The 27,185-nt window shown below is 38.2% G+C and overlaps 2 protein-coding genes across 5 annotated transcripts in view; one reads left to right on the top strand and one right to left on the bottom strand.

The window, feature by feature from the left end:
* ZNF529 (zinc finger protein 529) overlaps positions 1-27,185 on the bottom strand; it is a gene marked incomplete at its 5' end in the record, with an annotated part of 41,848 nt that overhangs the window by 6,388 nt on the left and 8,275 nt on the right. Inside the window, 4 exons of the mRNA XM_082606662.1 lie at positions 3,559-3,685; positions 4,915-5,008; positions 15,268-15,321; positions 16,450-17,032. Coding sequence (XP_082462788.1) covers positions 3,559-3,685; positions 4,915-5,008; positions 15,268-15,321; positions 16,450-17,032 — 858 coding nt within the window. The remainder of the gene's footprint in view (positions 1-3,558; positions 3,686-4,914; positions 5,009-15,267; positions 15,322-16,449; positions 17,033-27,185) is intronic.
* Positions 16,643-27,185, top strand: part of ZNF382 (zinc finger protein 382) — a 46,223-nt gene continuing 35,680 nt past the window's right edge. The window contains exon 1 of one of the 4 annotated variants that reach the window (XM_082607972.1): positions 16,643-16,723. The gene's annotated coding sequence lies outside the window, so the exon portion shown is untranslated. The other 3 variants (XM_082607971.1, XM_082607977.1, XM_082607974.1) reach the window with 3 other exon arrangements.

Below are 27,185 nucleotides of genomic sequence, written 5' to 3'. Positions count from 1 at the left end.
AAGCCATGGCCACTGAGCCTGCGCGTCCGGAGCCTGTGCTCCACAACAGGAGAGGCCACAACAGTGAGAGGCCCGCGTACCCCCCCCACACACACACACAAATCCAATTGAAAAATGGACGGAAGACCTAAATAGACATTTCACCAAGGAAGACATACAGATGGCCAAGAAGCACATGAAAAGATGCTCAACATCACTAATTATTAGAGAAATGTGAATCAAAACTACAATGAGGCATCACCTCATGCCGGTCAGAATGGTTATTCTCAAACAATCTAGAAACAATAAATGCTGGAAAGGGTTTGGTGAAAAGAGAACCCTCCTGCACTGTTGGTGGGAATGTAAATTGATACAGCCACTATGGAGAACAGTATGGAGGTTCCTTAAAAAACTAAAAATAGAACTACCATATGACCCAGCAATCCCACTACTAGGCATATACCCTGAGAAAACCATAATTCAAAAAGAGACATGTACCACAATGTTCACTGCAGCACTATTTACAATAGCCAGGACATAGAACCAACCTAAATGTCCAATGACAAACGAATGGATAAAGAAGATGTGGCACATATATACAATGGAATATTACTCAACCATAAAAAGAAACGAAATTGAGTTATTTGTAGTGAGGTGAATGGACCTAGAGTCTATCATACAGAGTGAAGTAAGTCAGAAAGAGAAAAACAAATACCATATTCTAACACATATACATGGAATCTAAAAAAAATGGTATTGATGAAGCTAGTTGCAGGGCAGGAATAAAGATGTAGACATAGGGCTTCCCTGGTGGCGCAGTGGTTGAGAGTCCGCCTGCTGATGCAGGGGACACGGGTTCGTGCCCCGATCCCGGAAGATCCCACATGCCGCGGAGCGGCTGGGCCCGCGAGCCATGGCCGCGGAGCCTGTGTGTCCGGAGCCTGTGCTCCGCAATGGGAGAGGCCACAGCAGTGAGAGGCCCGCGTACAGCAAAAAAAAAAAAAAAAAAAAAAAAAGATGTAGACATAGAGAATGGACTTGAGGACATGGGGTGGGAGGGGGAAGCTGGGGCAAAGTGAGAGAATAGCATCAACATATACACACTACCGAATGTAAAGTAGTTAGCTAGTGGGAAGCAGCCGCATAGCACAGGGAGATCAGCTCTGTGCTTTGCGATGACCTACAGGGGTGGGATAGGGAGGACGGGAGGGAGGCTCAAGAGGGAGGGGATATGGGGACATATGTATGCATATGGCTGATTCACTTTGGTGTACAACAGAAACTAACACAGTATTGTGAAGCAATTATACTCCAATAAAGATCTATTAAAAAAATAAGTAAATGATAAGTGAAAGAACCATCACAGAGGGTATTTTTTAAATGTTATAAGACTTGTATGCCAATCAATTTGAAAATATTGACTTATGAATTATTTTCTAGGTAAATAAATACTGAAAACCCCAGAAGCCATAAAAGTTGAAAAAAGAACAATTTGCTAGAAAGAGATAAAATTGTCAAAGACTTACCTCCCATGAAACAAAAAATCATAAGCATGCCTATTGCCCAGGTTGTGGCAATAAACCAGGTAATGAACCAGGGCTCCTAAAATAAAGATCTGAGTCATGACCTGGAGCAGGAAAGGTAGAAGATGTGCCCTTGACTGTTGTGACAGAAGCAAGAATGTTTTATAATATTAATGAATCATAACAAAAAGACACAGAAATCATCAAAGGAGACCACCATTTTGACAATACATGAATCAAAAGAGGGTAAAAAGTACTTTGTGTACTAAAACATGTTAACTAAACAACTAAAAATTTATAGCTAGTATTAATTTTTTAAAAAGGAACAAAACACATAAAACATGGAAAACCAGAAGAACTCACTTTTAACCAATTCAGGTGTTTGGTCTGGGATAGGGAAGGTATAGGGTGAGCCTGGGAAAGCTTCAGAAAGCAATAGTAAATTCAAAGAATAAAGAATCAAGTCAAAGGTACACAAAAATCCATAAGGAATTAGTATTTATACAGCTAGGCATCAACAATCAAAGACTGTGATGGGCTAAAGTATACTAAACCAATGAAAATCAACAAATCCATAATGATACATAAATAAGAGGTCAGAAAATTTCAAGTGCACCATTTGAGGTGGCTAATTAGTTACAGTCATATAAAGAGTATAATTAAACACTTGCCTTTTCCATTAGATTTCAAGTTTATCAAGTAGCATGAGGGTAACTAATTAAATGTATTAGAAGGAATGATGGACTTAGTACAACACTGATTTAAATGAAGGTTTTCAATTGTAAAAAGCATTAAGTGAATTGTTGATGAGGAACTGTGTATTCACAGAATGCTAAAATAAGACCACAGAGATCCCTTTCTGACCATAATATCTGAATTAGTTCCATCATTGTTCATCCCTTTATTTTGCTTACTTTTCTTCATAGCACGTATCACTATCCATGGTATATTTTCTAATCATTTATTTACCTATTTATTATATATCTCACTTACTAGTATGTTAGTTCCATGACATTAAGATCTGTATTGGTCTTTCTTACCGTTGTACTCTTCAAAGAACAATAATGCAAGTAATATTTATGCCATAGGGTTGTAGAATTAGGTAACTCAGTATATTAAAAGGGCTTAAATCAGGGCCTGGTACAAGGCAAGAACTATGTGAGCTGAGAGGAAAACAAGGAGCTTTCTAAAACATTAAAAGGTCCTTGCTGGAATACTGACTTAACGTTAAATGCAAAGTTCTTTAACCCCATAGCAGGTGTAAGACAACACTTGTGTCAGGCAATGAATATGACTTCTATTTGCCAATGTAACAATATAAATTATACAAATTATTTTAATAATCATAACAACTCAGGACACAGTATCTTAGCTGTTCTCCCAGAAGGTGGGTAAGAAAGTAATAAAGAAATTTTAGCAATTCTGGGCTCAGAATTGCTAAACACAATATAATAGATATCTCAAAGGATACAGTGTATGTATCCTAGAAGTCAAACCCAAGGACTTCCCTGGCGGCGCAGTGGTTAAGAATCCACCTGCAAATGCAGGAGACACGGGTTCGAGCCCTGGTCTGGGAAGATCCCACATGCCATGGAGCAACTAAACCCGTGTGCCACAACTACTGAGCCTGTGCTCTACAGCCTGCGAGCCACAACTACTGAGCCCTCGTGCCACAACTACTGAAGCCTGTGCGCCTAGAGCCCGTGCTCCGCAATAAGAGAAGCCACAGCAATGGGAAGGATGCGCACTGCACTGAAAAGTAGTCCCCACTCACCGCAACTAGAGAAAGCCTACACGCAGCAACAAAGTCCCAGCACAGCCAAAAATAAATGAAGGTAGAAATTATAAGAGACTGAGAAGGGACTTCATAGAAATTACATGAAGAATGATGAAGATGCTTAATGGAGTTGTCATCTCCAACACCATGCTCAATCCATGCCTTTGGAAACTGGGAGAAGAAATTCATCTAGTTTCTTAAAAGATAGCTTTGAGTTCACTGAATGTCAACTGATATTCTATAGAACATATTCTAAATTATGTAAACAGCTAAATTTACCCAGTGAGACCAAGTTGCTGTAATTTTCCATCATGACATCCCAGTACAAGTGCCTCTGAGCAGAATCCAGATACTCCCATTCCTCCTGAGAGAAGTTGATGACCACATCCCTGAATGTCACCAATTCCTGAAACAACAAACCACATAAGTAAAATTGAAGGAAACATTTTTGAGTAAAAGATAAGAAATAAAGAATTGAATTAAACTATTATATATAGAATGGGTAAACAACAAGGGACTACTGTATGGCACAGGGAACTATATTCAATATCCTGTAATAAACCATAATGGAAAAGAATATGAAAAAGAATATATATCTGTATAACTGAATCACTTTGCTGTAAAACAGAAATTAACACAACATTGTAAATCAACTATACTTCAATAATATAAATTTAAAAGAAAAAGAATTGCATTACAGGAAGGGGTCTAATAGTAAGTACATCGGCCAGGGGTAGAAGCCTATGGTATGGGAAGTAAGGAAATTAATGCTTCCAAACCAGACTATCTACAGGTCTTTAAAGAATCCTTTTGATTCAGAGAAATCTTCCTGCATGCTATGGGATTTCTTAGCTAAGCACGTCTGGAAATAAACAAAATAATCAGTTTACAAATTAAAAGAAATAGTGTATACATGAATGCTGCATGCTACATGCCTGCTGAATGAATTATCAATAATAGTGAATTTCTACATCCTCGTTCCTCTGTAAAGGAAAAATATCTAGCTTAGAAAATGGGATATGAACAATATTTTAAAATTTTTTACAACCCCAAGTTCATCACTGTTAATCACCATTTCACATTATATAAGAATTATAACTTCTAATGAAAAATTATTTATTAAATGCTTTTTAGTGGCTACAGAGTAGTCTGCTTGGTGGAAATATATCAGCCTTAATTATATTTAGACATATAAGTTGGATAAGATCTCCTCCAATTCTGAAATCCGCAGTAATCTATTTATGTCGGACTGAGACTAGTCAACATCAAATCCAGTCTACCTGGAAAAATAGGTCTGTTCAGAAGTACAGACTTTGCCCATATGTCATCAAATGGATCCATTTGCTCTTTTTCTCTACCCGAGAGTATGAAAAAGGCTGGTAAATGCCTCCATCTAGGGATTCCATTTCTACCCTATAGCTGCTCTGAACAAAACACTGAACACATAGGAATGTTGAACATTATTTGGAGAATAGATAGGCACATAGGAAATACAGTGTGCTGTTTGACTCCAACTCTCACTAGAAAGTGAAAATGGGGATTTTTATGGGGATGTGGGGCAGGCTCTTAGGGCTGCTTTCTGGGAAGATTCAGACAAATGAAGTGTTCACAAAGGAGAGAGAAATAGCAACTTACATGGTCCATGGTTAGAACTGTAAAGAATTGATCAGGGAATTCCACTTCTGGTATGACAGCATGAGGAGCTCCACCGACATGCTCCCCATTGAAACTGGTAAAAATTATATATAAAAACATAGAGCAAATGAAGAAACATTTGTAAATCTACTAAAACTTATTAAGAACTGTGAAAGTCTGCAGTATCTTAATCTAACCTGCACCCTTCCTTGTCCATCCCATCCTAGTGAGAAAAAGATTCCACTGCAGACTAGTACAGCCAAGGACACAAACTTCCTCACCACTCCTGCCCTGTTCCCAGTCAGATAACTATCTTCCTGGGAGGAGTAGAACATGAGCATTTCTCATTCTGCCCCAAGCTACCTGTTGCTCAGGCAAATGCTATGAAGGAATGGAGATTTTCTTCTGCCTAGTAGCCACACAAGAATTGTAGACTGTACCTTGGGTGTGGCCCTGCTGAGAATACTGGGCTTCCAACTGTCTTTGCCTTGGCTCATAGGGCAGGAGTTCCATGCCACGAGAGGCAAGTTGAGACCTAGGACTGCTGCCCAACCCCCTCCAGGGCCCTCTCCAAAGGAACTGCCTTCATTTGCAACAGAGTGTGAAGAAGTTCAAGGGTAAGGACATTCTCAAAAACACTGGAAATTTTGGTGAAAGGCTATTGGGAGAAGATTGAAAAATTCATTGGAGATAAATGCTAAACTGTAGGCTGGCTAGTTTGTCAGAAAGGATCAGAGAAAGATACTTGGGGAGCCCTTCCTATTGTCAGAACAAATCTCAGACATTGACTTGATTTCATTAGTCTGTGAAGCAGTGTAACCCCACAGCATTACTGAAAAACAATAGTGCCATTAGTCACAATCAGTGGATCCTAACAGCTTGGTGTGGTCAGGTAAAGAGACACTCAAAGACAGCCCTGTCAAAACCACTGTCATCCAAGGGTAACTGTGGTAATAGCAAAGTCTATATCCCAAGGAGCAACATCAGAGGTTTACACTATGGGGGAGATAGATTTCACTTCATTAATCTAGCCAGTCACTAAACAAGAAAGCAAATAACAATAACAGGCCTGGGGAGAAGGAGTAGACAAAAGTACCAGAGTTACAAAAACTATCTAAAATATCTACTTTCCACAAACAAGAGACAGGTGAAGAAATAGGAAAATATAACCCATAAACCAAAAACACTAAAGCCAAAACCAAACAGACAACAGAAAGTGCCTGTGAGAAAGCAACCAAATTTAACAAAGACTTCAAAGTAGCCATTATAAATATGTGCAATAAACAAAGGAACCCATGCTTAAAGTAAATGAAGGTATGATCACAATGTCATATCAAATAAAGAATTGGTGAAGAGATAGAAGTTATTTAATATCACCAGATGAAATTCTGGAGTAGAAAAGTATTAACTGAAATGAAAACTTCACTAGAGTAACTCAACTGTAGATGTGAACTGGGCAGAAAAAAAGTACTAGAAAACTTAAAGATAACATGATAGAGATCATTCAATCTGAAGAACAAAGGAAGAAAACACAAGGAAGAAAAATGAAAAGAGCATCAGAGAAGTGTTGGACACCATTAAGCACACACCTGTAATAAGTGTAACAGAAAAGAGGAAAGGCGCATTTTAATATATTCAAATAAATAATGGATGAAAAGTTCCCGGGACTTCCATGGTGGTCCAGTGGTAAAGAATCTGCCTTCCAACGCAGGGGACACGGGTTTGAGCCCTGATCTGGGAAGTTCCCACATGCTGTGGAGCAGCTAAGCCCGTACGCCATCACTACTGAGCCTGTGCTCTAGAGCCCAGGAAGCCACAACTACTGAAGCCCGCACACCTAGAACCTGTGCTCCGCAACAAGAGAAGCCACCGCAATAAGAAGCCTGCGCACTGCAACGAAGAGTAGCCCCCACTCGCTGCAACTAGAGAACGCCTGCACGCAGCAACAAAAGAACAAGTGCAGCCAAAAATAAATAAAATTTTCTTTAAAAATCAACTGTATGAATTCATATATATGTATACATATACATAAATATTATATACATATATATACACACACATAACATGTATTATTGGGCCTGCAACATATATAAATGTAATATGTTCGACAATAATAACGCAAAGGAGATAGGTAGAAGCAAAGCTGCATTGGGCAAAGGAAACGAATCCAGATGGTAATCTGAATCCACAGGTTCAAATAAAAAGAATGAAAAGTGATAAACAGGATTAATATAACAAAGCTACATATCATCTATAGCTGTTTATGTTCTACAATGGTAGAGTTGAGTAGGTGTGACAGAGACTGTGTAATCCACAAAGCCTAAAATATTTAATATCTGTCCTTTACAGAAAAAAAAACTTGTTAACCCCTACTGTAGAAGTTAATTTATGCATTTTTCACCAGTTACAACTGTAAACCCCTTGTTGTTGAGTGTAAACTATTTCAGTTACTTTGGGCAACTATTTGACACAATCTACTAAAAAAAACATACTGTGACTTAGCAATTCCACTCTTGTGTATATGCCCAATAGAAATGAGTTCTTCCATCCAAAAAGTATGTAAAAGAATTATTTTAGCTGCATTTCTTTATACTGTCCTGAAACTGTTAACAACCCAAACATCCATCAACAGAAGTAGGGAAAAATTAAATGAGATACATTCCTATAATGGAAGATTACTTAAGAATAAAATTGAACAAACAGCAGATGATTTTCATAAACATGAGGTTGAGCAAAAGAGGGCAGAAAAAAATGTACATAATGGGGACTTCCCTGGCTGTCCAGTAGTTAAGACTCTGTGTTTCCATTGCAGGGGGCACAGGTTCGATCCCTAGTTGGGAAACTAAGATCCCACGTGCCACACAGCACAGCAAAAAAAAAAAAAAAAAAAAAAAAAAAAAAAAGTACATAATGTATGATTCCATTTATATGAACTTCCAAATTAGTTAAAACTTATCTATTGTAATAGTGAAAAGAATATTGGTTAACTTTGTTGGGGTTAAAGGCAAGTTGGTAATGACTGGAAGGAAACAGAAGGGAGCATCCTGGAGTGTTGGAAATATGCTATATCTTAGCTGTGTAATGGTTTCATAGATATACATAAATGTTAAAAACAATCCACCTTTAGAAGATGGTTTGTATAGTTTACATTAAGTTACGTCTCAGAAAAAAACCAAACCCACAAAGTGGCAGAGCTGAGTTTTGAACTCATATTCCTCTTACTACAAAGTCTCTTTAGTTCAGAATTTCTTCTTTATGGAGTGAAATCTAAGCATGGGTAGTAGTTCACTGGCAAGTTAGAAACAATCTATAACCTACCAAAATTTACTAAAGCATGAAAGTTATTAAATAAATCCATTCATGTTCATAGATATCTCATGGGTGCAGTAAACAATGACCTCAATGGATCTGGAGTACCCAAACCCTGCTCTTTCCAAAGAAAGGAATGGCCCTTGAACAGCTCCTGGGAGACAACCTCTGAGCCCTTACAATATCCTGCTTGATAAGAGCATATCTGGGCTATGCCAGACAGATAATTTATGTTATAAATGTGATTTATGGTAAACACCTATTTTTGTTGGCCAGGGGTCCGGGGATGCACTGTATCAATTTGACCTCTGAAGCAGCTAAGCCTAGTCACACAGTTGCTCCATGACTGTGTGACTCACTCTCAATAAAGAGTCTGGACATCAAGGCTCAGGTGAGTTTCCCTGACCTACTTCACATGTGTTGTTATAAAATGGTGCTGGCAGAATTTAGTGCTGTCTGTATGACTCCACTGGAAGCTCACATCTAGTTTCTCCTGGACTTTTCTCTGCTGATCTTAATCTGTGTCCTTTGACTGTAATAAACCGTGAACACAAGCATAACAGTTTTTCTGGATTTTGTGAGTCCTAGCAAATCGTCAATCTGAGGATGGTTTTGGTAAACCCTGACAATCCATGACTTTAGTGTAAGTTGGTAAAAACCTAACAGCCTTGGGTTTGTCTCCATGACATCTCTCATCATCAACTTCAAATGCATGTCATCCAATTTCTTTAATGATCATTATCATACCCTACTATAGTTTTAGTCCTATTCACAGTTTATATTATGTGATCAGTTATAAACAAGTTAAGGGATAGCAACTATGTCTCTTTAATGCTAATATCCACACCAATAACATGAATAAAATTGGCATATTACAGGCATTTAATAAATATTTAATCTGTAAATAAAACTTCTGGAAATTTTTCCTTAAGTAACAGATAAAAAAGTAGACAAAATTCTATTACAATGATCTACATCAGCGTAGTTTATGATAATTCTAAATATCTATGGATAGACAACAGGTTAAAGTGTGGTGAGCTATATGTTAGCAATATCTATGCAGTATTTAACAATGATAACATTGATTCATATTAAATGTTGGGGAAAAAATTTTGATGAATTACTCATCAAACAATCAGATTTTTAAAATAATTGGAGGTTGTGTACTATCATGATAAAGAACATAAAACTATCATCCAAAATTCAGTTTGCAAATCTTATCTTTGGCTGTTACTGTGTAACCTTTTACTAAGTTACTTAACTGCCTTAATTTCCTCATCAGTAAAATGGAAATAACAATATGACCTACCACAAAGTGTTGCTATCTGGATCAAATTAAATAAAAGACATAAAGCATTTTCAGTGCCATATAAAAAGCACCTAATGATACCTAATAAAAGCTGTCTGCTAATTTATGAAATGGTAAAGAATATTTCACATCCCTTGTTTCATTATTTTTTTAAAATTCCCTCTATGCTTCACCTTTGTGCTACAGCGAAATTTGAGATTTTCAGGTCTGTTCTTTCCTATAATGTTAACTCATTTCAGAGTCCAGCCTTGAGATTACAATTTTTCCTCAATAATATTTGTCACAAAGATTCTCAAAAATGAAAGGACATATCTCCTTGACCTCTACACAAAGCTGCAGACATATAACTAGAATCTATCTAATATGTGACAATTTGAGCATAAAAGGCTTAATCTTGTCCCTCTGTCCAACACAGAGAGTTACATGCATATTTATTTCTGTTTCTATAAAACTGTCCTTTCAAGTGTAATTTGTATAATGAGTTCTTGTATGATACCTGGATTTCCCAGATCATTCCTATGTCCTCTGAAAGAAACCACCACTTCTTAAAAAACCATGAATCTCTGATCAGCAGTCTTAATTCATGATTTGTTCTCCTGGTAATTGTTTATTTGATATCTATGTAATCCCCAAAGCTTTGAAAACTTAGATATGTCAAATCACATGGTGACCACTGGCACTTTCTACTTATTCCTACATGCCTAGAAGTATGATAAAACTGTGACTTTGTCTCACTTATGTGGCAAATTTATATAATTCTTTTTGCAGAAACAAAAGAAGAAATACATACCCAGGTTCAAAAATTCTCAACAAAATATTAGCAAACTGAATTCAACAATACATTAAAAGGATCATACACCATGACCAAGTGGGATTTATTCCATGGATGCGAGAATGGTTCACCATCCCCCAAACAATTAATGTGATACATCATATTAACAAAATGAGGGATAAAACACACATGATCATCTCAATAGATGCATAAAAAGCATCTGACAAAATTACACATCCATTTATGGTAAAAATTCTCAGTAAACTGGATATAGAGGGAACATACCTCAGCATAATAAAGGTCATATATAACAAGTCCACAGCAAATATCATACTTAATGGTGAAAAGCTGAAAGCTTTTCCTCCAAGAACAGGAACAAGACAAGGATACCCACTCTTGCCACATTTATTCAACACAGTATTAGAAGTCTTAGCCAGAGCAATTACATGTTAAAAAAAAAAAGACATCTAAATGAGAAAAGAAGCAAAACTGTCACTATTTGCAGATGTGATATTATATATAAGAAAAGCCTAATGATTCCACCAAAAAACTATTAGAAGTAATAAACAAATATAATAAAGTTGCAGGATACAAAATCAATATATAAAAAATCAGTTGTATTTCTATGGACTAATAATGAACACTCAGAAAGAAAAATTAAGAGAACAGTCCCATTTACAAGTGCATCAAAAAGGATAAAATACCTAGGAATAAATTGAGCCAAGGAGGTGAAAGACCTGTACACCAAAAAATATAAGACACTGATGAAAGAAATTGAAGAAGACATAAATAAATGGAAAGGTATTCCATGTTCAAGGATTGGAAGAATTAATGCTACCCAAAACAATCTACAGATTCAGGGTAATCCTTTTCAAAATTCACATCCAACGGCATCTTTCAGAGAAATAGAAAAAACAATCCTAAAATTTGTATGGAATCACAAAAGGCCCCAAATAGCCAAAGAAATTTTGAGAAAGAAAAACAAAGCTGGAGGCATCATGCTTCCTGATTCCAAATTATATTACAAAGCTAAAGTAATCGAACCAATGTGGTATTGTTTATTTTTTTAAAAAACCACACACAGACAAAGGAACAGAATAGAGAGCCCAGAAATAAACCCAAGTACTTATGGTCAATTTATGACAATGGAGCCAAGAATATACAATGTAGTAAGGACAGTCTCTTCAATAGATAGTGTTGGGAAAATGGACAGTCACATGCAAAAGCATGAAACTAGACCACTATTTTGCACCATACACAAAACTCAAAATGGATTAAAGACTTGAACATAAAACCTGAAAACATAAAACTCCTAGAAGTGGGTAAGCAACTTGACATCCGTCTTGGCAGTGATTTTTTTTTTTGGATTTAGCACAAAAAAGCAAAAGCAACAAAAGCAAAAAATAAAACAAACAAGTGGGACTACATCAAACTAAAAAACTATCAGCAAAATGAAAAGGCAACCTTCTAATGGAGAAAATATTTGCAAATCATATTACTGATAAGGGGTTAATATCCAAAACATACAAAGAACTCATACAACTCAATAGCAAAAAAACAAACAATTTGATTTTAAAAATGGGCAGAGGGTTTGAATAGACATTTTTCCAAGGAAAACATAGATTTCCACCAGGTACATGAAAAGGTGCTCAACATCATTAATCATCAGGGAAATGTAAATCAAAACCACAATGAAACATCACCTCAACTGTTAGAATGGCTATCATCAAAAAGACAAGAGATAACAAATGCTGGTGAGGATGTGGAGAAAAAGAAATCCTTGTGCACTGTTCGTGGGAATGTAAATTGGTGCAGCCACTACGGAAAACAGAATGGAGATTCCTTTAAAAAATTAAAAACAGAAATACCATATGGTCCTGCAATTCCACTTCTGGGTATTTATCTTAAGGAAACTAAAACACTAACTCAGAAAGACTTATGTACCCCCATGTTCATGTAGCATTATTTACAATAGCAGGCATGGAAACAACCTAAGTGTCCACAGATGGATGAATGGGTAAAGAAAATGTCACACACACACACACACACACACACACACACACACACACACACGGAATATTATTCAGCCACTAAAAAAAGAATGAAATCTTGCCGTTTGTGACAACATGGATGAACCCTGAAGGCATTATGCTAAGTGAAATAAGTAAGAGCAAGACAAATACTGTATGATCTTACTTATATGTGGAATCTAAAAAACCAAAAGACAAACTCCTAGACACTGAAAACAGATAGATGGTTGCCAGAGATGGTGGGTAAGGGGTGGACAAAATGGGTAAAGGTGGTCAAAAGGTACAAACTTTTAGTTATAAAATAAATAAATCATGGGGATCAATGTCCACCATGATGACTATAGTTAATAATACTGTACTGTATATTTGAATGTTGCTAAGAGTGTATCTTAAAAGTTCTTATCACAAGGAAAAAAACAACTCATAATGATGTATAATGATGAATGTTAACTAGATTTATTGTGGTCTTTTTGCAATATACACAAATATCGAATCATTATGTTATTCACTTGAAACTAATACAATGTTATATGTCAATTATATCTCCAAAAAAAAAAACAAAACAACAAAAAAAAGCCCCACATACCTAGAGAGAAAAATTTTGGAAGAATGTACATTATGTTATTACAAGTGATTATTCTGGATGGTGGGACTATGAGTAATTATTGACTTTATACTTTACAAGTTCCTTAAAAACTGAATATTTTACAACAAACCTGCATTAATTCCATCATCAGAAATATATGAGAGCTATTTCTGCATAACAGATTTAACAGAGTTGGAGGCAAGTTTTCCTTCTGTTTAATAACATTATGAACAAAAAGATCTTCAAAATGAGTGGGAACATGAAGGAAATTTGTGACTGAAATAAATTACTTCTACAAACTTGTGAACATCCTTTAGATGTATCACACCAGTGCAGTAGGGTACATTCACTATTCACGTACTTGAATTAACAAAATTCAAGATGGTAGCATCTTCAGACTAAGTAAGAAAATGTGTGTAAAGAAGGCAGAAATGTGTTTGAGGGCTTCCCTGGTGGCGCAGTGGTTGAGAGTCCACCTGCCGATGCAGGGGACACGGGTTCGTGCCCCGGTCCAGGAAGATCCCGCATGCCGCGGAGCAGCTGGGCCCGTGAGCCATGGCCGCTGAGCCAGCGCGTCCGGAGCCTGTGCTCCGCAACGGGAGAGGCCACAACAGTGAGAGGCCCACATACCGCAAAAAAAAAAAAAAAAAGAAATGTGTTTGGTACAGCGTACATGCTTATTACATATGGCTTAATTTTTTAACTTCATTATTCAAAAACTAATATTTTAGATATATAAAACTGCTTACAAATGCAATCTTAGTAAAACAGATTCATATACAATACTGACAATTTGGAATGTTCTTTTTCCTATGTAAAAATACTGTATAATATTACGTATTAATCATTTTTCTTTTTATGACTAACTCCATAGTTTCTCTTATCTGCATGGTATTATCATCACATTTACGTAATGTGATTAACTTAGTTTTTAAGATTATATACACTTATATAACCCCATGAAGTTACAGACATTCTGCACACAAAACCAAACATACCAAAAAAAAAAAAAAAGTTAGGAACTATATAATAGAATAGTTTTGAACATAATTTCAACAGATTTGTGGTCCTTTGTGAGCACCAAAATGGAATCAAATTGCCTTAGGTTAAGAATTTCTATTTTAGGACTTTGGCAAATCTGGCTGTTAAAAATTCCTTTTAAGTGCTCATCAAAATTAACTTTGTATTTTCATTACTCTTCATTTATAGAAATTTATGAGGAATATTTAGAATCTTCACATAATAACAACTATTTTTTTTCTTGAGGATAAGTGGTCTAGGGCTATGCCCAGATTAATGTATCCAATTCTCATAAAATCCATAAGGCACTGATATGATTATTATGTACATTTTATAAAAAGAAATTATAAAACATAGACTAATAACTACTGACCTCCTTGAAATATGACTAGTGTGAACAAAGAACTGAATTTTCAATTTAGTTTTAATTAAAATACAAAAGCAATATAAAATGTTTATTAATTAAACACAATTTTATTGTTTTGGTGTGAATATATTTCACCTTAACCACTGAAAATTTAGCATCCAAATTGAGAAGTGCTATAACAATAAAATATGCACGAAATTTTGAAAACTTAGTATGAAGATATGAATGTAAAATACTTCAATTTATTTGTTATTATATGTTGAAATAATATTTTAGAGATATTGGTTCAAATAAGATGCATTATCAAAATTAGTTTCAACTATTTCTACTTTTTAAAATGTGTTCAATAGAAATTGTAAAATTATCTAAGTGGCTTTCATTATATTTCCATTAGTATTGCTTTAGACTCAAATACCACTATACCACACTGCCTATCACAGTCTACACCAATATGTGGTCTGAAACAAAGTCTACTGCCAAATCTCAAACAAGACTTGGTTGTCACCACTCAAAACTCCCCATGGATTCTCTGGAGAAACTCTGCCCTTGTACACACATACCTCTCTTCACGAAACTCCAATCATATACCCACTCTCAAATGTCAAAGTCAACTTTGTCACTTACTGATTGAAATCAAACCATCTAAAACAAGCCCTTAATTTATCCTCCACGAGTTGTATTTCTGTGCTATCCTTTGGAAAGAAGAGCGTGTGTGGTAATTGAATGATTTACCCAGTGGGTATGGGAATATTAACTGGAAGGGAAAAGGGTATTTGGAAAGGCACTGGAAGAGAAGGGGACCCATCTCTATGGCCCTGTTATTAATTGGGAAGGGAAGTCCTATGAACCAGGAAAATTGATAAGTCACAATTAGGTAGGGAAATTTAAAAGAAGGAAAGCAAATATTCTATGCTCTGTAAAACAAAAATGTATGACAACAAAAAGCAAACACGAACTGACCTTGTATGGGCCATTAAGTTAGTAGCAATGCTCTCCACTTCAGAACTTGCAGAGCTACAGGACCAAGAAAAAGGGACTTGTGAGGCTCAGGACCGGCTAAGAGTTGTGGTGAACACACTGTCCACCATCAGACATGACCCATCACCCACCACAAATACAAGCGGATGGAAGTACGAGTGAAACTAGAATGCTGATTTTTACCAGTATCAGAGAAAAAGGTAAGCATCACCTATGCCCAGAGCTGGAATCTAAGTTCACAGCAGTTTCTACAGGACACAGCTCAGGGAATGCTGTGGTTCTGAAAGGTGTAAATGGCCTCCATAATGCATCCAACGGAGTTTAACCCACGAAGGGATTCTACACCTGTGCCCTCCCCCTCATGTCTTCCCAGAAGCCTGTCTTGAAGGCAAGTGCAGGCCTAAATGCTAATCCAAGGATTCAGTATGTACTTTTCTATTGGGAACTTTCATTATAGGAGTGAAATTCATGACTTTCACTCTGATGGCCATCCCTCTACAGCGAGACCCAACTGGCTACATGGTGTGAGGACAGAAGAGAATCCAGGGAAACACATTCCAAGAAACGATGGAACCTACAATTAACTGGACCTGGATGGGCAACACTCACTTCACCAATGCCCCCTCTGTGTAAAGTACGAGGCTGGGTACTGGGGACATGGTGTTATAGCTTATACACACTCATAGTGTGTGTATAAATTTTACACACTCATAAATGAAAAAAACAAAACTCCAAACTTCAACAAGCTCATTGAAAACAAAATTTAAAAACTCCACTTCGTGCACACTTATAGTCAGTCACAACAGAGATGTTACAGGATCACTCGGTCACAGTGCCAGTCAGACACCCTCGTCGCCACGACCATGTTAACCATGGTCACACAGTAGGCTCCGCCCCCACTGACAGTCTCACCAACCCAATCAGATACCAGTCACGCCATCCCAGGGCCCCGTTACACGCACTCTAGCCCTCGCTCTCACGCACGCACAGGCGCAAACACTCAACAACGACGCCGTCACAAACAGTAGCACCCGCAACCATGGTCGTCCGCGGCTCATGCATACACGAGCTCCTGGCTCCACAAGCCCCATCCACACTCTGCCAGCTTGAGGCCTTCTCACCGCCAGCCCCTCCCGCAGCTTAACCTGGGTCACCTCAACTCACCAGGCGTAACCCAATAACGACCACGACACCGGAAGGTGAACCGAAGGTCGAAGTTCATTGGCGGCTCTGGGGCCTGTGGGAAACGTAGTCCAACACCGAAAAAGTCCAGACTTTCGAGCGGAGCGCGGAGCCCACCAGCTGCAGACACCCCCCTCCCCGCCCCGAGACTCCCGGGAATTCCAGGGCGCAATGATCGCACGCCTTTGGTGGAGGGGTTGCAGCTGGTTGTCCTTCAAGACGCCGAAGAGCCGGGTAATGGTCCTCTGAGAGCGAGGTGAGATCGCGGAAGGAAGGAGAGCCCAAGCCGAGGAAGTAATCGCAAACCTGGGCCGGGGAGAGCAGAAAAGGGAACCGGAAGTCGGGTGCGGGCCGAGGAGGCAAACGGAAGAATCCTGGCTCGGGTAGGGCTGGCTGAGAATTGGAAGCTCCGGGCCTAGGAGAGAAGAGGGAGTTGGGAACCCGGCAGAGGAGGGCCGGGGCGGGGATCGTGAACCTCTGCCGAGGGAGGCCGGGCTAAGAAGGGCTGAAGCCGTGCGGAGGGACTTCGGGCAGGAGAGAGCCCAGGCGAAAAGTTCACTCAGGCCTGTACGTGCGGGACCCCAGGTCCGTGATCGTGAACCAGAGGGTCAAGGGTTTTGTTGTTTTTGTCAGTTTTGCCCCTTGAGAAAGCCCCAACACCCACGGCACATAGCAGACGCGCAGTGAGTGTATGCACGCCCTTGGCGTGTTTAATATCATCACCGCCAGGAAGTTCCCTGGTGTCCTTTTCCTGTTAGTCTCACAGCAGAGACAGCCATGGTTCTGATACATGTTATCGTAGTTTAGCTTTGTCAGTTCTTCAATTCCAATTGTCTCCTTTAGCTCGTCCTAGTATTGTAAGATTTATTAATGTTGTTTAGTTCATTCCTTTTGTTTCTGGACAGCATTCCATTGTGCAAATGTGCCACAATTTGTGTTTTCATTTTTCTCTGTATGAACATTTAGTGTATTTCCAGGTTTTATGTATTTTGATAACGCTGGCATGTTTCCATTTCTCCTGGGGAGATACCTAGTGGAAGAAAATGCTGATAATAGGTTAAGTTTCTATTTAACTTTCTAAGAAGCTGACAAACCTTGTAGGATGATTAGTTACGATTTCTCTTTGAGACTGTATGTGACTGTAAAGTGGTTTCTGAGTTTGATTTGGTATTCTTCTATGGAATTAGGAGATGGGCTCAGTGGAGTTAGGAATATCACGTAGAGTCCATGGAATTGTGGTTTTGTGAAATGGGTGAGATCATAGGAAACAAGGTGTCTGTACCAATTCTTATCATGATCTTGTGTGTTCATTATAATGTGACTGTGAAAGTGGATCACTACATAAGTGATATTAATGAATGACTGCGAAACCCTGTGTGTCTAGTTAGGTGTGTTTCATTTTGGTTCCGCTTGCAGAATTATGACTGTTTCTAATCAAGTAAAATAGCAGTATTATAAGATTATCCAAAGGAAATGAAAACAGGATATTAAAGAGATACCTGACTCCTTCCTATCTTCACTGCAGCAATATTCACAATAGCCAAGACATGGAAACAGCCTAAGTGTCCACTGACAGATGAATGGATAAAGAAAATGTGTGTGTTTACACCCACACACTCATTCACACACACACTCATTCACACACACACATACTCTGGAGTATTATTCGGCCTTAAAGAAGGAAATCCCGCCATTTGTGACAACATGGAAGGACACTGAGGGCATTATGCTAAGTGAAATAAGTCAGACAGAGAAAGGCAAATACTATGTTCTCACTGTATGTGGAATCTAAAAAAACCCAAACTCACTGAAATACAGAGTAGAATAATAGTGGTTGCCTGAGGGTGGGAGAAAGGGAGAGATGTTGGTCAAAGGTTATAAGATGAATAAGTTCTGGGGATCTAATGTACAGCATGGTGACTATTACTAATAATACTCTGTATTATATACTTGGAAGTTGTTAAGTGATTAGATCTTAAATGTTATCACCACACACAAAAAAGCATAACTATATGAGGTAACTAACCTTATCGTGGTGATCTTTTCCCAGTACATACATGTATCAAATCATCACAATGTACACCTTAAACTTAAGTATGTTACTTTTAAAAAAAAGAATTGGAAAGTAGGAGGTAAAATCAATTTCTAGATGACTGAATTGCATACTTGGAACACCATCTGAACTAATACTAATATGTTGAAATGACTAGGGTTCAATAAGTAGTTCACAAGAAAATACTTTTTTTACCTCTATGTACTACTTTTAACAGATTTGAGTGAGTTTTTTTTTCCCTGTTCCTGGATGAAATTATGGGTGATTTAATAACTTTTTCAGTCGCTCTAAGCTAAGGAAAAGTATCTGAAATACTTCGAATCACAAGGTCAGTCTCACAGCAATTAAATTAGTCATTTTCTAATAAAAATGTTTACTGTAAAAATCAATATTTAAACTTCATTTAAAGGAAAAATTTCTTCCATCTGACTGAAACCTGCAGTGTGGAAAAGTACATAATCAGTTTCTTCTCTATTTCCCTAACCTGTATTACTGAATAGTAATATTTAGCATGATGAATATTAATATTTAATAGTAACTGTTTACTATGTAAGTAGACAGATTTAATCAAGTTGTTATGGAAACTCTAAGGTAAGTGCAGTTTCACATGGTTTCTTATGCCTCCCTTCTCTCTTCGTTGTTCATTTTTCTTAAAAAGAATCGAAAAGAGCAAAGGTCCTCTCTTGCAAATCTTAAAGCCATGACGCCGATTAGATGATGTTTCTTTTCTCCTTTCTGCAATAGTCTTTTCCCCTAGCATATATGAGCAGTTTCCCATTTTGAAACTTCCTGGAGATAGGATTCCCTTTCATGAAACTGGTCCACATTTCCTTTTATTCTCTCCAGATAAACCTGTACCTTATCCAAGATCTTCTAATTTTAACTAATGTTCACTTACTAATTGCATGTTTCGCTCAGCATCTCGTTTCTCATGCCCACAAATGGAAATACATTCTCTTGAATTAAACAAGCATATATTCCTTGAATGAACCTTTCTTGTCTAGACAGTGATTTGATGTCTAAGTATTGAGTGCTTAGGAGAGCCCATACAAGAAGAAGACTTTATTATGTCCACAGACCTTGGTTTTCTAGTGAGTAAAGATAGATGTAAAATCAATAGATTACAATATTAGTATATGGCAAGAAGGGAGGTCCCCGTGTTACACTGTGTCCTTCTTCCATCTCCAGCTCACCCTTGGATCATGTTTCTCCATCTCTCCCTTGTAGTCATATCCCAGGACTGCTCTGTCCCATTTACACGTCTCCATTCTGTAACAAGCACCAAAGGCATGGAAGTAATCTATGGTTGAAAGAGCAGATAGAAAAGCCTACTTTCTATACACAGTAAAGCACTGGAGAAGAGAGAGGTCAAGAGAAGCAGGTCCTTGGTGACAGGAGCCTAGGAGTAGAGCCGGCCTTGAACCCCAGTAAAATTAGAAAAGCTGCCCCAAGCCTTCCCTTGGTCATTAATTCAATACTACCCACTCTTTTTTCTTCTCCATGCCTCCCTTACATTTTTTAAAAAGTGAGGAAATCATTCCATTTTTTTCTCTCCTCTAGGTAAGAGGCAAGAACAAAGTATAGTAGAAAATTTTAATTATTTATTTATTTTTAAAATTTATTTTTTGTTTATTTATTTTTGGCTGCATTGGGTCTTTGTTGCTGCGCACAGGCTTCCTCTAGTTGCGGTGAGTGGGGACTACTCTTAGTTGCGGTGCGCGGGCTTCTCATCGCAGTGGCTTCTCTTGTTGCAGAGCACGGGCTCTAAGTGCGCAGGCTTCAGTAGTTGTGGCACATGGGCTCAGTAGTTGTGGCACGTGGGCTCTAGAGCACAGGCTCAGTAGTCGTGGTGCATGGGCTTTGTTGCTCCGCGGCATGTGGGATCTTCCTGGACCGGGGATCAAACCCATGTCCCCTGCATTGGCAGGTGGATTCTTAACCACTGTGCCACCAGGGAAGTCCCAGAAATTTTTTTAAAAGAGAGACATAACAAATGGATGCCTGTCCCTCCTCCCCCTACAAACACAGAGAAATGCCATCTAAACTATGACAGAATGTCTTAAAAATGGTCAAGTTCAAAAGAAAAGAAAAGGAAAAAGGAAAATTCTGCATCCAGAAACAAAGAGATGAATCACAACAGTAAATGTAAAGGTAACTGTGAGCTGACACCTCATAGAGATCTTTGATCCCATATATAATGCTTAAGAGTACTAACTGGGGTCTGGGGTTCTAGTTTCTACACAGGAACAGGGGGCACAGAGCTGGAACTAAGACCCTGCTTAGTCCTATAAAATATTTCTAGAAAAATACTACTCACTGGCCCAAAGAGATGAGGGAGCTTGCAATCTCTGAGACTTTTTTAGGGGATTGGGGGCAAAAAATACAAATACGGTATTACTCCACTTATGTGAAGTATCTAGAGTAGTCAGACATATAGAAACAGATAGCAGGATGGTGGTTGCCAGGGGCTGGGGAAGAGGAAGTGGAGAGTTATTGTTTAATGGATACAGTTTCAGTTTTGCAAGATGAAAAGTTCTAGAGACTGGTTGCATAACAATGTGAATATACTTAACAGTATTGATCTCTACACTTTAAAATGGTTAAGATGGTAAATTGTATGTTATGTGTGTTTTACCACACTTTTAAAAAATGAATAAAGGCTGAAAGAAACTAGAAAAAGACAACCCAAAAAACGAAACCCAAAATAAGTAGAAGAGATAAAAATAGGCAGAAATCAATGAAGTAGAAAGCAGACAATAGAGAAAATGAATAAAACCAAAAGTTGTTTATTTGGAAAGAGTTTTAAAATTTATAAATCCATATTAAGAATAGTTAATAGGGCTTCCCATGTCAGAAATGAAAATGGAGATATCACTACAGATCCCACAGATGGCAAAAAATTAAGGGAATGTTACGAACAAGTTGATGCCAATAAATTAGACAACACAGATAAAATGCTATTATTGCTTGAAAAGCACAACTTCCCAAAACTAACTCGAGAAAAAATAGAAAAACAGAATCTCTCCATATCTATTAAAGAAATTTAATTTTTAATTTAAAAAAAATCCTACATGCAGAACCTGGTTGAATTCTACTGAAATGCTTACAACTCGGCAGGAAGTAAATGTAACAGCACTGCTTTAGAAATTCTTTTAACTCAGGGCACATGAGATTAAGTTGAAATAAACAACAACCTCTTCCTCCACTGAAATGAGCTGAAAAACAAAAACTATAAATCAACAAGAAGGGACTTCCCTGGTGGTCCAGTGGTTGAGAATCTGCCTTCCAATGCAGAGGACACAGGTTTGATCCCTGGTCAGGGAACTAAGATCCCACATGCCTTGGGGAAACTAAACCTGCACGTGGCAACTAAGCCTGTGCGCCACAACTACTGAGCCTGCACACCACAACTACAGAGCCTGCGCGCCTCAACTACAGAGCCCACACGCTCTGGATCCCACATGCCACAACTAGAGAGCCCACACGCCACAACTACTGAGCCTGCATGCTCTGGAGCCCGCACACCACAACGAAGAGAGCGCCCACCACAACAAAAGATCCCGTGTGCTGCAACTAAGACCCGACACATCCAAAATAAATAATTAAATAAAAAGGAAGGAAATTTTTTAAATCAAAAAATTAAAAAAAATAGGGCCTCCCTGGTGGCGCAGTGGTTGAGAGTCCGCCTGCCGATGCAGGGGATACGGGTTCGTGCCCCGGTCTGGGAGGATCCCATATGCCGCGGAGCGGCTGGGCCCGTGAGCCATGGCCGCTGGGCCTGCGCGTCCGGAGCCTGTGCTCCGCAACGGGAGAGGCCACAGCAGTGAGAGGCCCGCATACCGCAAAAAGAAAAAAAAGAAAAAAAAAATTAAAAAAAATAAATCAACAAGGAAAAAGCCATCACAGGAGAGTCAGCAGGTAAAGAAAGAAAGTTGGTGGTGGGTAGGGGAATTGGGTGAAGATGGTCAAAAGGCACAAACAAGTAAGTACTGGAGATATACAACAATGTGACTATAGTTAACAATGCTGAATAGCATATATGAAAGTTGCTAATCCTAAAAGTTCTCATCAGAAGGAAAAAAATTATTTTGTAACTATGTGAGGTGACAGGTATTAACTAAACTTATTGTGGTGATCATTTCACAATATATACATGTGTCAGGTGATCATGCTGTGCACCTTAAGCTTATATGATGTTATATGTCAATTACGTCAGTAAAACTGGGTGGGGGGGAGAAAGTTGGTACCTACAAGAACTGCATATAATATGACAACATAAAAGAATATGAAATAATGTTTAAAATGGAAAAGTCAAGAAAAGCACAATACATAAAAAGAATCTGCAGATACTAAAAGAATAAAGAGAATTTCCAGAAATAAAAATCAAAGTAAAAAAAAACAAAAACCTGAGAACTTAAAGAATTAACACTACTGAAAAGTAAATTATTAGACTTAAACATGTATCTGAGGGAATCACCTAGAAGGCAGCACAGAGATGAAATGTGAAATATAGAAGGGAAACTATAAGAGATATAGAAGAAAATGAAAAGGTTCAATACACATCTAATGTCATAAAAGGAGGGAAATAGAGAAAGGAGGGGAGGCATCAGAAAAGAAAATGGTTTAGAACTTTTCATAATTAAAGTCATGATTTCACGATCAGGAATCAAAATAAGTTGTAAGTGGAATAATGAAAGTAGATCTAATACCTAGACACATCCTGATACTGCAAAATAACAAATCTTCTGAAGGAAAGAAAAAGAAAGAAAACATGTTACCTAAAAGGAATGATGATTAGGCACATGAGATGTCAGAAGGCAATGGAATAATACCTTCAAAATGATAAAGGAAAAATAGCAGTCAAGAATGGGGCAAAATTGGGCCTCCCTGGTGGCGCAGTGGTTGAGAGTCCGCCTGCCGATGCAGGGGATACGGGTTCGTGCCCCGGTCTGGGAGGATCCCACGTGCCGCGGAGCGGCTGGGCCCGTGAGCCATGGCCACTGGGCCTGCGCATCCGGAGCCTGTGCTCCGCAGCGGGAGAGGCCACAACAGTGAGAGGCCCGCATACCGCAAAAAGAAAAAAAAAAAAAGAATGGGGCAAAATAGGGGCTTCCCTGGTGGTGCAGTGGTTGAGTCCGCCTGCTGATGCAGGGGACACGGGTTCGTGCCCTGGTCCGGGAAGATCCCACGTGCCGCGGAGCAGCTGGGCCCATGAGCCATGGCCGCTGAGCCTGCGCGTCTGGAGCCTGTGCTCCGCAACGGGAGAGGCCACAACAGTGAGAGGCCCGCGTACTGAAAAAAAAAAAAGAGAGAGAATGGGGCAAAATAAAGACATTTTAAGGCAAAGAATGGGGATTCTTTCATAGACTCACTGGAAAATTTCTAGAACATACACATTAGCAAGAAGTAAATTGATCCCAGAAAGACAGAATGAGATAAAATTGGTTGCAAAGTCTAAGTAAGTGTATACTAAGTAATAATGATTAAGTAATGACGTTTCAAAACAAGATTAAAAAGCACTAACAATAGAAAGAATAGACTTAAAGCATTCTAAAATCTTCAAGGTGTCCTCTCCCAGTGAAATCATGGACGATGCTAACATTTTTCAGCAACAGTGTGTGGCTAAGCATGGAGTACTGCCAATGAGGGAAGCTCACCTGAGCCTTGGTGTCCAGAGTTTCTACTGGGGCTCAGTCATATAGACATGGTTGACTGCCTGCATGGCTGACCTTAGTTTCCAGCTCCCTCCAGAGTTTGCACTAATACTGCATGACTCAAAACTCCAACCTAAATCACATTATTAGACTCTTCGGTTTTTACCCTCAGGTAAACAAAGACACTATCAAGCAGGACATTCCAAGGGTTTAGTGATCACCTCCCAGGAGCCAAAGGCAAAAGCAAGACCTCTCTTTGTGTAAGGTTAATTCTTTACTACATAAGAACAAACACAGAAAATATTACAATAAATAAACTAATAGTATATGTTAGGAAAACTCAGAAACAAATTCAAGAATAAATTACAAGTGAAAGTTTACCAGAAATGAAGACAAACAAGCAATAAAGAAAAACAATAAAACCACAGATTATATCTTAAGACAAATAAAATTTTAAAAAATACAAATTTTCAAAGTAAAGAATATATAAGCAGCCAGGGGCTCAATAGTCTACCATAATAGTTTTCAGTTCTGGGATAAGGAGATTGATTCACTTGGTGTTTATGCCTGCCCCAAGAGTGGTGGGTCTTAGTATCAGGACTTGCTTGCCCACAGCCTCTATGAGATTTTTTTTTCCAAAGAAAAAAATTCAAAATGAAGGTATAAAAAGGGAAAGAGTTCACATATCTTCTGTCAGAGTGGTGGAAAATGGAGCCCATGAAGGAGCTCAATCTTCTTGACCACAACTGAGAGACCCTGAGAGAATCAGGGTCTAGGCCCATGTGTTGTCATGTACAGAGAAACTCAGGCAGAGTTTGTGGTCTGCATGGATGACAGCCTGGATACACGCAGAGTAACTGGGTAATAACTAAATATACTGAAGATATATGGAACCATGATTCTCATAGTCAGAGAAGATAGGTACAAACATGTAAAGGAAGAGGTCTGAAATAAACCTTGTTAAATTGGATTGGAATTAGAGGCGTCAGTGTCCACTACACAATTTTAAAAAGTGTTTAAATCTTAACAAGGCAGAATTCTATATTCAGAGAAAATATATTCAAGAATGAACGAAGGGGCTTCCCTGGTGGCGCAGTGGTTGAGAATCTGCCTGCTAATGCAGCGGACACGGGTTCGAGCCCTGGTCTGGGAGGATCCCACATGCCGCGGAGCAACTAGGCCCGTGAGCAGCAACTACTGAGCCTGCGCGTCTGGAGCCTGTGCTCCGCAACAAGAGAGGCTGCGATAGTGAGAGGCCCGCGCACCGCGATGAAGAGTGGCCCCCGCTTGCCACAACCAGAGAAAGCCCTCACACAGAAACGAAGACCCAACACGGCCGGCCAGCCGGCCGGCCAGCCATACATACATACATACATAAAATTTTAAAATGCACAGTATTCCAAATCATTAAAAAAAAGAATGAATGAAAAATAAAGATACTTTTAGATAAGAGAAAACTAACAATTTGTTACCAACAGACCTGCATTACAAGAAATGCTAAAAGGAAGCTCTTCAGGCTAAAATACAATGCTACCAGTGGGGAAATGGGATCTTCAGGAACAAAGGAAGAGAGCATAAATGGTAACTCTCTGGATAAATGTAATAACTCTTTTATTTTAACTTCTTTAAACTACATATAAGTATTCAAGGTAAAAATTATAGTGTGTTGTGTTTATATAGATACAGTTTGTATAGCTAGTAGAGTGGCTATACTGTTTTCAGATAAACTACACCAGTGATAAAGAAGGACATTTCATGATAGAAGAGTCCATACATTAGGAAGAATTATTATCATATATGTGTACACACCTAAAAACACAACATCAAACAACACTGCACTTGCATGACCCTAAGAATGAGCGCCTCCTTAAATTTTGCACCCCAGGTGCTTTACTCAATTCAGCATTACCGTAGTCCTGGCCCTGATTTTAATATCTCTCAGCAATTGAAAAAAATACAAGACAAAAAAAATTGTGAAGACGTAAATGATATGAACTATCAACCAACTTGGACAAATTAATATTTGTACAGTAATTCACCCAACATCCATCGAATACATATTCCTTTCAAGTGCACACAGCATATTCACCAATATAGACTATATATTGGGCCATACAAAAAGTGTCAATGAATTTCAAAGGATCAGAATCATACACAGTGTATTCTCTGAGCAAATAGGACTAGACTGAAAATCAATAACAATGAAGTAGCTAGAAAACACACAAATGTTTGGAAATTAAGCAACACACTTCTATATGATCCGTGGGTTAAAGAGGAAATCAAAATGGAAATAAGAAAATATTTTGAACTGACTGATAAAAATACAATATATAAAAACTTGTGGAATGGAGTTAAAGTAGGGAATTTCTGGCTTTAAATGTTATATTAGAAGAGAAGAAGGGTCTAAAATCAGTAACCAGAGGTTCTACTTTAAGAAGCTAGAAAAAGAAAGGCAAAGTAAACCCTCAGTGCCTAGAAGGTAAAAGAGAAGAAATAAACTAAATAGAAAATAAACATACAATTAGCCAAACCAAAAGTAATTTCTTTGGAAAGAGCAACAAATTTGATTAAACCTTACCTAGAATTGTTAAAAATAAAAAACTGCAAAGACAAGTCACCAATATCAGGAATGAAAGAGAACTTATCACTAAGGAACATATAAATAGTAGAAGTCTAACAATGGAATTATTATGAACCACTTCATTGCAACAAATTTGACAACTCAGATGAAATGGACAAAATTACTGAAAAATATAACAGTATAAGACAGATACAAGATGAAATAGAATATCTGAATAGCCCAATACCTATTAAAGAAAATGAATTTGTTATCATAAAGAAAACTCCAGGCCTAGCTAATTTTACTAGAGGATGCTACCAGACATTCAAGAAATAATACCAATCTCATACAAACTTTTCTAGAAGAGGAGGAAATAGTTCACATCTTATTTTATGAGGCCAGTACTACACTAATACCAAAACTTGAGAGAAAATGACATACTAAAGCTTTG

The sequence above is a fragment of the Mesoplodon mirus genome (assembly GCF_964341445.2).
Source record: "Mesoplodon mirus genome assembly, chromosome: 19".
Classification (NCBI taxonomy): Eukaryota; Metazoa; Chordata; class Mammalia; order Artiodactyla; family Ziphiidae; genus Mesoplodon; species Mesoplodon mirus.
Note: the sequence above shows the minus strand (reverse complement) of the source record. Positions and strands in the feature narration are given on the sequence as shown.